This window comes from Anomaloglossus baeobatrachus, chromosome 6 (genome assembly GCF_048569485.1).
Source record: "Anomaloglossus baeobatrachus isolate aAnoBae1 chromosome 6, aAnoBae1.hap1, whole genome shotgun sequence".
Lineage (NCBI taxonomy): Eukaryota > Metazoa > Chordata > Amphibia > Anura > Aromobatidae > Anomaloglossus > Anomaloglossus baeobatrachus.
Genome location: NC_134358.1, coordinates 257,089,529 through 257,103,401, shown reverse-complemented (window position 1 = coordinate 257,103,401; position 13,873 = coordinate 257,089,529). Strand labels below are relative to the sequence as shown.

At 51.9% G+C, this 13,873-nt stretch overlaps 1 protein-coding gene across 1 annotated transcript in view; it reads left to right on the top strand.

Moving 5' to 3' along the window:
* Window positions 1–7,513: 7,513 nt before the first annotated feature.
* GMDS (GDP-mannose 4,6-dehydratase) overlaps window positions 7,514–13,873 on the top strand; it is an 899,211-nt gene continuing 892,851 nt past the window's right edge. Inside the window, exons 1-2 of the mRNA XM_075316493.1 lie at window positions 7,514–7,602; window positions 7,919–8,035. Of these exons, the coding sequence (XP_075172608.1) occupies window positions 7,964–8,035 (72 nt within the window). The 5' untranslated portion in view covers window positions 7,514–7,602; window positions 7,919–7,963. The remainder of the gene's footprint in view (window positions 7,603–7,918; window positions 8,036–13,873) is intronic.

Sequence of the window (13,873 nt, the reverse complement as noted above, 5' to 3'; positions counted from 1 at the left end):
ATACAGACACCTCTGCAATACATAGAGCCACAGTAATGGCAGTGACCTCCCGCACTAGCCCTCCCTCACAGGGCAGCACTACTGCCACCAATACTGACGCCTCTGCAATACATAGAGCCGCAGTAATGGCAGCGACCTCCCGCACTAGCCCTCCCTCACAGACAAGCACTACTGCCACCAATACCGACGCCTCTGCAATACATAGAGCCGCAGTAATGGCAGTGACCTCCCGCACTAGCCCTCCCTCACAGAGCAGCACTACTGCCTCAATACAGACACCTCTGCAATACATAGAGCCGCAGTAATGGCAGTGACCTCCCGCACTAGCCCTCCCTCACAGAGCAGCACTACTGCCACAATACCGATGCCTCTGCAATACATAGAGCCACAGTAATGGCAGTGACCTCCCGCACTAGCCCTCCCTCACAGAGCAGCACTACTGCCACAATACTGACGCCTCTGCAATACATAGAGCCACAGTAATGGCAGTGACCTCCTGCACTAGCCCTCCCTCACAGAGCAGCACTACTGCCACCAATACTGACGCCTCTGCAATACATAGAGCCGCAGTAATGGCAGTGACCTCCCGCACTAGCCCTCCCTCACAGACAAGCACTACTGCCACCAATACCGACGCCTCTGCAATACATAGAGCCACAGTAATGGCAGTGACCTCCCGCACTAGCCCTCCCTCACAGAGCAGCACTACTGCCACAATACAGACACCTCTGAAATACATAGAGCCGCAGTAATGGCAGTGACCTCCCGCACTAGCCCTCCCTCACAGACAAGCACTACTGCCACCAATACCGATGCCTCTGCAATACATAGAGCCGCAGTAATGGCAGTGACCTCCCGCACTAGCCCTCCCTCACAGAGCAGCACTACTGCCACAATACTGACGCCTCTGCAATACATAGAGCCGCAGTAATGGCAGTGACCTCCCGCACTAGCCCTCCCTCACAGAGCAGCACTACTGCCACAATACAGACACCTCTGCAATACATAGAGCCACAGTAATGGCAGTGACCTCCCGCACTAGCCCTCCCTCACAGGGCAGCACTACTGCCACCAATACTGACGCCTCTGCAATACATAGAGCCGCAGTAATGGCAGTGACCTCCCGCACTAGCCCTCCCTCACAGACCAGCACTACTGCCACAATACCGATGCCTCTGCAATACATAGAGCCACAGTAATGGCAATGACCTCCCGCACTAGCCCTCCCTCACAGAGCAGCACTACTGCCACCAATACAGACACCTCTGCAATACATAGAGCCGCAGTAATGGCAGTGACCTCCCGCACTAGCCCTCCCTCACAGAGCAGCACTACTGCCACAATACAGACACCTCTGCAATACATAGAGCCGCAGTAATGGCAGTGACCTCCCGCACTAGCCCTCCCTCACAGACCAGCACTACTGCCACAATACCGATGCCTCTGCAATACATAGAGCCACAGTAATGGCAGTGACCTCCCGCACTAGCCCTCCCTCACAGGGCAGCACTACTGCCACCAATACTGACGCCTCTGCAATACATAGAGCCACAGTAATGGCAATGACCTCCCGCACTAGCCCTCCCTCACAGGGCAGCACTACTGCCACCAATACTGACGCCTCTGCAATACATAGAGCCGCAGTAATGGCAGTGACCTCCCGCACTAGCCCTCCCTCACAGACCAGCACTACTGCCACAATACCGATGCCTCTGCAATACATAGAGCCACAGTAATGGCAATGACCTCCCGCACTAGCCCTCCCTCACAGGGCAGCACTACTGCCACCAATACTGACGCCTCTGCAATACATAGAGCCGCAGTAATGGCAGTGACCTCCCGCACTAGCCCTCCCTCACAGACCAGCGCTACTGCCACCAATACCGACACCTCTGCAATACATAGAGCCGCAGTAATGGCAGTGACCTCCCGCACTAGCCCTCCCTCACAGAGCAGCACTACTGCCACAATACAGACGCCTCTGCAATACATAGAGGCACAGTAATGGCAGTGACCTCCCGCACTAGCCCTCCCTCACAGAGCAGCACTACTGCCACCAATACTGACGCCTCTGCAATACATAGAGGCACAGTAATGGCAGTGACCTCCCGCACTAGCCCTCCCTCACAGAGCAGCACTACTGCCACCAATACTGACGCCTCTGCAATACATAGAGCCGCAGTAATGGCAGTGACCTCCCGCACTAGCCCTCCCTCACAGACCAGCACTACTGCCACAATACAGATGCCTCTGCAATACATAGAGCCACAGTAATGGCAGTGACCTCCCGCACTAGCCCTCCCTCACAGGGCAGCACTACTGCCACCAATACTGACGCCTCTGCAATACATAGAGCCGCAGTAATGGCAGTGACCTCCCGCACTAGCCCTCCCTCACAGAGCAGCACTACTGCCACCAATACAGACGCCTCTGCAATACATAGAGCCGCAGTAATGGCAGTGACCTCCCGCACTAGCCCTCCCTCACAGAGCAGCACTACTGCCACAATACTGACGCCTCTGCAATACATAGAGCCGCAGTAATGGCAGTGACCTCCCGCACTAGCCCTCCCTCACAGACCAGCACTACTGCCACAATACCGATGCCTCTGCAATACATAGAGGCGCAGTAATGGCAGTGACCTCCCGCACTAGCCCTCCCTCACAGAGCAGCACTACTGCCACCAATACAGACACCTCTGCAATACATAGAGCCGCAGTAATGGCAGTGACCTCCCGCACTAGCCCTCCCTCACAGAGCAGCACTACTGCCACAATACAGACGCCTCTGCAATACATAGAGGCACAGTAATGGCAGTGACCTCCCGCACTAGCCCTCCCTCACAGAACAGCACTACTGCCACCAATACTGACGCCTCTGCAATACATAGAGCCGCAGTAATGGCAGTGACCTCCCGCACTAGCCCTCCCTCACAGACCAGCACTACTGCCACAATACCGATGCCTCTGCAATACATAGAGCCACAGTAATGGCAGTGACCTCCCGCACTAGCCCTCCCTCACAGGGCAGCACTACTGCCACCAATACTGACGCCTCTGCAATACATAGAGCCGCAGTAATGGCAGTGACCTCCCGCACTAGCCCTCCTTCACAGGGCAGCACTACTGCCACCAATACTGACGCCTCTGCAATACATAGAGCCGCAGTAATGGCAGTGACCTCCCGCACTAGCCCTCCCTCACAGACCAGCACTACTGCCACAATACCGATGCCTCTGCAATACATAGAGCCACAGTAATGGCAATGACCTCCCGCACTAGCCCTCCCTCACAGAGCAGCACTACTGCCACCAATACAGACACCTCTGCAATACATAGAGCCGCAGTAATGGCAGTGACCTCCCGCACTAGCCCTCCCTCACAGGGCAGCACTACTGCCACCAATACTGACGCCTCTGCAATACATAGAGCCGCAGTAATGGCAGTGACCTCCCGCACTAGCCCTCCCCTCACAGACCAGCACTACTGCCACCAATACCGACGCCTCTGCAATACATAGAGCCGCAGTAATGGCAGTGACCTCCCGCACTAGCCCTCCCTCACAGAGCAGCACTACTGCCACAATACAGACGCCTCTGCAATACATAGAGGCACAGTAATGGCAATGACCTCCCGCACTAGCCCTCCCTCACAGAGCAGCACTACTGCCACAATACTGACGCCTCTGCAATACATAGAGGCACAGTAATGGCAGTGACCTCCCGCACTAGCCCTCCCTCACAGAGCAGCACTACTGCCACAATACAGACGCCTCTGCAATACATAGAGGCACAGTAATGGCAATGCCCTCCCGCACTAGCCCTCCCTCACAGAGCAGCACTACTGCCACAATACTGACGCCTCTGCAATACATAGAGCCGCAGTAATGGCAGTGACCTCCCGCACTAGCCCTCCCTCACAGACAAGCACTACTGCCACCAATACCGACGCCTCTGCAATACATAGAGCCGCAGTAATGGCAGTGACCTCCCGCACTAGCCCTCCCTCACAGAGCAGCACTACTGCCACAATACTGACGCCTCTGCAATACATAGAGCCACAGTAATGGCAGTGACCTCCCGCACTAGCCCTCCCTCACAGACAAGCACTACTGCCACCAATACCGACGCCTCTGCAATACATAGAGCCGCAGTAATGGCAGTGACCTCCCGCACTAGCCCTCCCTCACAGAGCAGCACTACTGCCACAATACAGACACCTCTGCAATACATAGAGCCACAGTAATGGCAGTGACCTCCCGCACTAGCCCTCCCTCACAGGGCAGCACTACTGCCACCAATACCGACGCCTCTGCAATACATAGAGCCGCAGTAATGGCAGTGACCTCCCGCACTAGCCCTCCCTCACAGACAAGCACTACTGCCACCAATACCGACGCCTCTGCAATACATAGAGCCGCAGTAATGGCAGTGACCTCCCGCACTAGCCCTCCCTCACAGAGCAGCACTACTGCCTCAATACAGACACCTCTGCAATACATAGAGCCGCAGTAATGGCAGTGACCTCCCGCACTAGCCCTCCCTCACAGGGCAGCACTACTGCCACCAATACTGACGCCTCTGCAATACATAGAGCCGCAGTAATGGCAGTGACCTCCCGCACTAGCCCTCCCTCACAGAGCAGCACTACTGCCACAATACTGACGCCTCTGCAATACATAGAGCCACAGTAATGGCAGTGACCTCCTGCACTAGCCCTCCCTCACAGACAAGCACTACTGCCACCAATACCGACGCCTCTGCAATACATAGAGCCGCAGTAATGGCAGTGACCTCCCGCACTAGCCCTCCCTCACAGAGCAGCACTACTGCCACAATACCGATGCCTCTGCAATACATAGAGCCACAGTAATGGCAGTGACCTCCCGCACTAGCCCTCCCTCACAGAGCAGCACTACTGCCACAATACCGATGCCTCTGCAATACATAGAGCCACAGTAATGGCAGTGACCTCCCGCACTAGCCCTCCCTCACAGGGCAGCACTACTGCCACCAATACTGACGCCTCTGCAATACATAGAGCCGCAGTAATGGCAGTGACCTCCCGCACTAGCCCTCCCTCACAGACAAGCACTACTGCCACAATACCGACGCCTCTGCAATACATAGAGCCACAGTAATGGCAGTGACCTCCCGCACTAGCCCTCCCTCACAGACCAGCACTACTGCCACAATACCGACGCCTCTGCAATACATAGAGCCGCAGTAATGGCAGTGACCTCCCGCACTAGCCCTCCCTCACAGAGGAGCACTACTGCCACAATACAGACACCTCTGCAATACATAGAGCCGCAGTAATGGCAGTGACCTCCCGCACTAGCCCTCCCTCACAGACAAGCACTACTGCCACCAATACCGATGCCTCTGCAATACATAGAGCCGCAGTAATGGCAGTGACCTCCCGCACTAGCCCTCCCTCACAGAGCAGCACTACTGCCACAATACTGACGCCTCTGCAATACATAGAGCCGCAGTAATGGCAGTGACCTCCCGCACTAGCCCTCCCTCACAGAGCAGCACTACTGCCACAATACTGACGCCTCTGCAATACATAGAGCCGCAGTAATGGCAGTGACCTCCTGCACTAGCCCTCCCTCACAGAGCAGCACTACTGCCACCAATACCGACGCCTCTGCAATACATAGAGCCACAGTAATGGCAGTGACCTCCCGCACTAGCCCTCCCTCACAGGGCAGCACTACTGCCACCAATACTGACGCCTCTGCAATACATAGAGCCGCAGTAATGGCAGTGACCTCCCGCACTAGCCCTCCCTCACAGACAAGCACTACTGCCACAATACCGACGCCTCTGCAATACATAGAGCCACAGTAATGGCAGTGACCTCCCGCACTAGCCCTCCCTCACAGACCAGCACTACTGCCACAATACAGACACCTCTGCAATACATAGAGCCGCAGTAATGGCAGTGACCTCCCGCACTAGCCCTCCCTCACAGACAAGCACTACTGCCACCAATACCGATGCCTCTGCAATACATAGAGGCACAGTAATGGCAATGACCTCCCGCACTAGCCCTCCCTCACAGAGCAGCACTACTGCCACAATACTGACGCCTCTGCAATACATAGAGCCGCAGTAATGGCAGTGACCTCCCGCACTAGCCCTCCCTCACAGACAAGCACTACTGCCACCAATACCGACGCCTCTGCAATACATAGAGCCGCAGTAATGGCAGTGACCTCCCGCACTAGCCCTCCCTCACAGAGCAGCACTACTGCCACAATACTGACGCCTCTGCAATACATAGAGCCACAGTAATGGCAGTGACCTCCCGCACTAGCCCTCCCTCACAGAGCAGCACTACTGCCACCAATACCAACGCCTCTGCAATACATAGAGCCGCAGTAATGGCAGTGACCTCCCGCACTAGCCCTCCCTCACAGGGCAGCACTACTGCCACAATACCGATGCCTCTGCAATACATAGAGCCACAGTAATGGCAGTGACCTCCCGCACTAGCCCTCCCTCACAGAGCAGCACTACTGCCACAATACTGACGCCTCTGCAATACATAGAGCCACAGTAATGGCAGTGACCTCCCGCACTAGCCCTCCCTCACAGACAAGCACTACTGCCACCAATACTGACGCCTCTGCAATACATAGAGCCGCAGTAATGGCAGTGACCTCCCGCACTAGCCCTCCCTCACAGAGCAGCACTACTGCCACAATACAGACACCTCTGCAATACATAGAGCCACAGTAATGGCAGTGACCTCCCGCACTAGCCCTCCCTCACAGGGCAGCACTACTGCCACCAATACCGACGCCTCTGCAATACATAGAGCCGCAGTAATGGCAGTGACCTCCCGCACTAGCCCTCCCTCACAGACAAGCACTACTGCCTCAATACAGACACCTCTGCAATACATAGAGCCGCAGTAATGGCAGTGACCTCCCGCACTAGCCCTCCCTCACAGGGCAGCACTACTGCCACCAATACCGACGCCTCTGCAATACATAGAGCCGCAGTAATGGCAGTGACCTCCCGCACTAGCCCTCCCTCACAGAGCAGCACTACTGCCACCAATACCGACGCCTCTGCAATACATAGAGCCACAGTAATGGCAGTGACCTCCCGCACTAGCCCTCCCTCACAGAGCAGCACTACTGCCACAATACAGACACCTCTGCAATACATAGAGCCACAGTAATGGCAGTGACCTCCCGCACTAGCCCTCCCTCACAGACAAGCACTACTGCCACCAATACCGATGCCTCTGCAATACATAGAGCCGCAGTAATGGCAGTGACCTCCCGTACTAGCCCTCCCTCACAGAGCAGCACTACTGCCACCAATACCGACGCCTCTGCAATACATAGAGCCGCAGTAATGGCAGTGACCTCCCGCACTAGCCCTCCCTCACACAATACCGCAGCTTCGTTCACAGCTCCCGCCAAAAGCAGACTAAGCAGCAGCGCGCTCCGGAGCCGGTACCACGTGACGGCTCTGTGTCATGTGATCTGCTGACGTCAGCAGGTCCTTGCACAGACGAGGAACGTGCTGCACCCGGAAGCCGCGTCTGAGCCCCAGTGTCCGGCTCCTGCCCGCAGCACCCAGTAATGACCTGCTAATGAGCTGTATACAGTGCGCCCAATAAAGGCAGTGTGCTGCCATATGCTGTGATATATGTATGCCCCTGTACTGTGGTCACATGGCTGCTGACAGCGCCGTACCTGTGCTCTGTGCAGTGATTGCATGATGTGCTCGCACCTGCATTGTGTGCTCCACCCCAGCCCTTCTGTGTGATAATTGCTGGTGCCCATTAGTAGGGTGTTCCCCATGACATAGCTCAGGACCAGCCCATTCACGCCTTCCCTGATCTGCCAGGTGTGTGCACAGCCTGTCTCACCTGTCACTTCCTTCTCCATTCAGTGCCTGCACAGCCAGACCATCTGCCAGAAGATCACCACTGAAAGAATGGCCGCCAAGTCTGTCCCCAATAATGGCAAGTCCAGAAAAGTGGCCCTGATCACAGGCATCACCGGCCAGGTAAGGGCTCGCTAGTCACACACCTGATGCCTCTGTTCTTTGCTCATATGTGTTTGGGCAGTGCTAGATGTTTCTCGCTACTGAATGAATGGCCTCGCTCTCTACAAGATGTCACTTATCAGTTCATTTATTGCCAATTTTTATTTGCTGTGTGCTTATTACCATCCTGTAATTGTAACTTAGAGCATTTGGCTAGTACAGCGGCGACGTGATGAGCCATGGCTCGGCTCCGCTTATAGCCGGACCCTAAGGGCTCATCCAAATGTCCGGAGAAAAAAAAAAAAGAGCCTGTTGATGACAATGTGTTGGATCAGGTTGGGGACAGTGTATATCCGTTTTTACCATCATCGTTTAACACTCCAAAACTGAGTGGGTGTTTTTTTTTTTTTTTTGTTTTTTTTTTTAACTCCAGTCAGTAAAGAGTGGCCAGTACTAGGATGCAATCTATGTGCTGCCTGAGCTTTATAGACTAATCAAAATCAGACATGCCTACATTGAGTTTTACTTTGATTGGACCCCATAGACTATAATGGGCATATGTTCTTTCTATGGAAAACACAGAACACACATGGACATCTGAATGAGGCCTTAGGGTGTGTTTACACACCAGATATGCTGCAGGATTACTACCCCCAGATGAAAAATCCTCTGCATATTACAATCCCAGTGTCATGGATGAGATTTTATTCCATCTACTCTACACGTGGAGATTTCATTCTTTGCAATGCTACGAGTGACATGTGGTAAGCCCACAGTGCACACCGCAGCAGATTAGTGTGAAAGGTGTAGGTTCTGATTTTGTAAACTTTTTTTATTTTATGCTTTTAATTCTCTTTTAGAATGCAATTGACAATACTTAATAATGTTATAGGCTGGATTCCTATTTCTGTAATATATATTGTCCATGCTGGGCTGTAACACTATCTCATCATACTTTCCTATAGGCCCCCTTCACACGTCCGTGATACACGTGCGTGTTTGGTCCGTTTCCGTATATACCGGAGACACGGACAAACATGCACCAATGTTAATCTATGATTGTGGTCACACGTGCGTTATTTCATTATGTGCGTGTCCGTGATCCGTATGTGTTTGCGTTTTGCACGGATGCATGTCCGTTATCTGCACGCACACGTGGACACAATGAAAGTCTATGGGTATGTGCACACACGTTAGTAAACACGTATGCATCTACCTATAGTCCGTGTCCGTTTGGTGTTTTTATTTCTAGTGATGTCGGCCATTCTTTCTATTTCTGTGTATGTCGGTCAATCTCCTTGAGTCCGTCAGTTGGTCTCTGTCTGTCTGTCTGTCCCTCTCTCACAGTCTGTCGGTCAGTTTCCCCCCCTCTCTCATACTTACCGTTCCCCGGCGCGGCGCTGCACGTCATTCACACTGCTGCGGCGGCTTTTACTGTTTTGAAAAAGCCGGCCGCTCATTAAACAATCTCCTATTCCCTGCTTTCCCCGCCCACCGGCGCCTATGGTTGCAGTGAGACACGCCCCCACGCTGAGTGACAAGTGTCTCACTGCACCCAATCACAGCAGCCAGTGGGCGGGTCTATACTGTGCAGCGAAATAAATAATTAAATAATTTAAAAAAACGGCGTGCGGTCCCCCCCCCCCCCCAATATTAATACTAGCCAGATAAAGCCATACGGCTGAAGGCTGGTATTCTCAGGATGGGGAGCTCCACGTTTTGGGGAGCCCCCCCCACCCTAACAATATCAGTCAGCAGTCGCCCAGAATTGCCGCATACATTAGATGCGACAGTTCTGGGGCTGTACCCGGCTCTTCCTGATTTGCCCTAGTGCTTTGGCAAACCGGGGTAATAAGGAGTTAATGGCAGCCCATAGCTGCCAATAACTCCTAGATTAATCATATCAGGCGTCTCCCCGAGATTCCTTCCGTGATTAATCTGTAAGTGACAGTAAATAAACACATACACCAGAAAAAATCCTTTATTAGAAATAAAAAACACAAACATATACCCTTGTTCAACAATTTAATCAGCCCGAAAAAGCCCTCCTTGTCCGGCGTAATCCATGGACCTCCAACGTCGCTTCCAGCTCTGCTGCATGGAGGTGACCGGAGCTGCAGAAGACACCGCCGCTCCTGTTACCTCCACGCGGCAAATGAAGAGTGCCGCGCGATCAGCTGAGCTGTCACTGAGGTTACCTGCTGTCAACGCTTGATCCAGTGACAGCGGGGTAACCTCAGTGACAGCTCAGCTGATCGCGCGGCTGTCTTCATTTGCTGCGTGGAGGTGACAGGAGCGGCGGTGTCTGCTGCAGCTCCTGTCACCTCCATGCAGCAGAGCTGGAAGCGACGCTGGACCATCCTGGATTACGCCGGACATGGAGGGCTTTTTCGGGCTTATTAAAGTGGTGAATCAGGGTGTATATTTGTGTTTTTTATTTCTAATAAAGGATTTTTTCTGGTGTGTGTGTTTATTTACTGTCACTTACAGATTAATCATGGAAGGAATCTCGGGGAGACGCCTGACATGATTAATCTAGGACTTATTGGCAGCTATGGGCTGCCAATAACTCCTTATTACCCCGATTTGCCAAAGCACCAGGGCAAATCGGGAAGAGCCGGGTACAGTCCCAGAACTGTCGCATCTAATGTATGCGGCAATTCTGGGCGGCTGCTGACTGATATTGTTAGGCTGGGGGGCTCCCCATAACGTGGAGCTCCCCATCCTGAGAATACCACCTTTCAGCCGTATGGCTTTATCTGGCTGGTATTAATATTGGGGGGGACCACACGCCATTTTTTTTAAATTTATTTATTTTACTGCACAGTATAGACCCGCCCACCGGCTGCTGTGATTGGGTGCAGTGAGACACCTGTCACTCAGCGTGGGGGCGTGTCTCACTGCAACCAATCATAGGCGCCGGTGGGCGGGGAAAGCAGGGAATACGAGATTGTTTAATGAGCGGCCGGCTTTTTCAAAATGGTAAAAGCCGCCGCAGCAGTGTGAATGCCGTGCAGCGCCGCGCCGGTGATCGGTGAGTATGAGAGAGGGGGGGAAACTTCAGTCACTCGGGGGATTAGCGGTCACCGGTGAATCCTTCACAGGTGACCGCCAATCAGTACTCGACACAGACAGAGCCGCGGTATGAGGATGAAGTTGGGTGAAGTTCACCCGAGTTCATTCTCATCGCGCAACTCTGTCGGCTGTCAGCCGACATTTATAAACGACATTGTGCATCACACACACGGACATTACACACGGACATTCCACGTACACATACACGTTCATTCCACACGCACACACGGACGTTCTACACACAAACACGGCTAGCATATGCAATTCACACTGATGCCACACGGACCATAAAAACGGACACAAAAACGGGGCACGGACCCGAAAAACGACCCGTAACACACGTGCGTGTTTTTCACGGACGTGTGAAGGGGGCCATAAAGTGTGTAGTCTGAGGGCACGTTCACATGTCAGTTTTAACATACGAGTTTATCACGGATAGTAGTCTATGGGCCTGTTCACATGCTTGTGATTTTTTTTTTTTTTTTTTTTTTGCAGACATGAGTGGTCCATTCGATATCACATAAACATGTCCTATTGAGCTCATTGACAGATCAAACTCAGCAATGCGAGCCTATGGGTCCAATAAAAAGTCGTCAGTACTGGATGCCATCCATGTGTTTTTGGTTTTTTTTGTGTGCTGTGTGTGTTTTCTTGCTTTTTTTTTTTTTGTTTTTTTTTTTTTTCCTGCAGATGTTCACAAATCTACAAAGATATCCAGCAAAGTCTGAGAATCCTTAAGTGTTGTGCACTCGTTAATGATTTATTTTCTTGTAGGGAAAAAAATCTGCAGCATGTCAATCTTCTGCATTTTCACTATTGAAAGCAAAAAAAACCACAGTGAATGTGTGCAACTAACTTTGCATCTCCTTGCAGGAAAAACACTGAAAAAAAAATCACATTTGCTGCGTTTTTTGCCGTTCTTTGTAATGTGTGGGTGTTTGGTTTTTTTTTTTGTTTTTTTTTTTTTATTTGTTTGTTTGCTTTCAATAGTGAAAATGCAGCTAAGGCCTGAGCTCCACTTGCAGTTTACACGGATGAGTGCAATCTGATAAAACCTCGGCTTGCTCTCGCTCTAGTGTAGAACTTTGGGGCAATGTCCATCTGCGATTAAGTTCTCATGCCAAAGTGGCATGAAAAAAGAATCTCAGCAAGTTGCGTTTGGCAAAGAGTCTCACTTCACTCGCACCCATATAAATCTATGGGTCCGTGTGAAACATCGCACTGCAGACGGATCACAACAGAGTGTAATGTGATATATAGGCCAGAATCACACTTGCTAGTGCCTCGCGTGTTTCTCGCACGAGTCTCTCATGGTAGAACCCGGCTTGGCCGCACACTCCCCTGACAGGAGCGGGTCGGTTGCATGTATCTCTATGCAGCTCAGACGCTCCTGTATGCATAGTGTGCGGCCATGCCGGGTTCTACCATGAGAGACTCGCGCGAGAAACACGCGAGGCACTAGCAAGTGTGATTCTGGCCTTACGCACAGACAGGTGCAGAGAAGAGGGAGAAAATTCTTGCCACTTCTTCTCCGCACCTGTGATGGGATCACAGTGAATGACACTCGGCTCATACTCACCGCAGAGCCTGAGCCAAGGGCCACTATCACATTGTGTCAGAAGCAATATGCAAGTGGAGCTGAGGCCTATAAACGCAGAAACAATTGACATGTTGCAGACTTTTTTTTTTTTTTCTGCAACAAAATCGTCAAAGAAAAAAATCCTTAACATGTGTGGCCCTGTGCGCACGCTGCGGATTTTTCCGTGGATCTGCTGTAGAAAATGGTCTAACATTGCTGCAGTCAATTCCCCATCAAAACATATGGGTTTTAGAAAATGCTGTGCGTACACAGCATTTTTTTCCGCTGTGGAATTAATGAGCATGTCACTTCTTTTCCGCAGGTACCTGCGTTTTTTGCCATAAATAGTAAAAATCCGCGGGAACCAACTTGCGGCAAAAACGCTAGTGTGGATTTACTGAGGTTTTTACCGTGGGTGCGGGATTTTTTTTTAGAGGGTCCGTGTTTTGTTGTGTTTTTTTTTTTTTTTTTTAAGAAAAAGGCACTTTCTAGTGCGCACATAGCCTTACACTTCAGGACTCTCAGACTTTGCTGGCACAAGGATGTCCTTGCAGATTTGTGAAAATCTGCAAGAAAAAAAAAAGGCAAAAATGCACTTTATGCACACAGCCTTACTGATAAAAATGACTGATTCTTAGGCTGGTTTCAGACGTCCGTGTTTTAGGTACGTGACATCCGTTTTTAACACGCATGTCACACGTACCCATGTTACCCTATTGTGCACTCTCACACGGCCGTGTTTTCACACGGACCGTGTGGCCCCGCTATTTCACACGGAGACGTGCCCGTTTTTTCTCCAGCAGCACTGATGTCACGCAGACCGCACACTGATGTGATCCGTGTGACACGTACCGGAGAAAACACGGGTTTTTAAATAAAAAGATTTTCTATATTTACCTGTATCCAGCGATTCTGGCTCTGTTGCCTCCCGCTCCTGACTCCCGCTCATTATTTTCATTGATTATTCACCGCGGTGATAGCGAAGGAGACAGCACCGCTGGGGACATCGCTAGTGACAGGTGAGTATCCTGCCAGCAGTGTGTGTTCAGGGACGTCCAGGAGGTCATCGGATTTCCCAATGAACTCTAATGACCTTCTGATGACCTCCCCACCCCCACCCCCAGCCCCAGCAACAACTGTGTTACAGCGAGTGTCACGATGGTGACCTCCAGGGGTTCATGAGAGTTCATTGGGAACCCTGATGA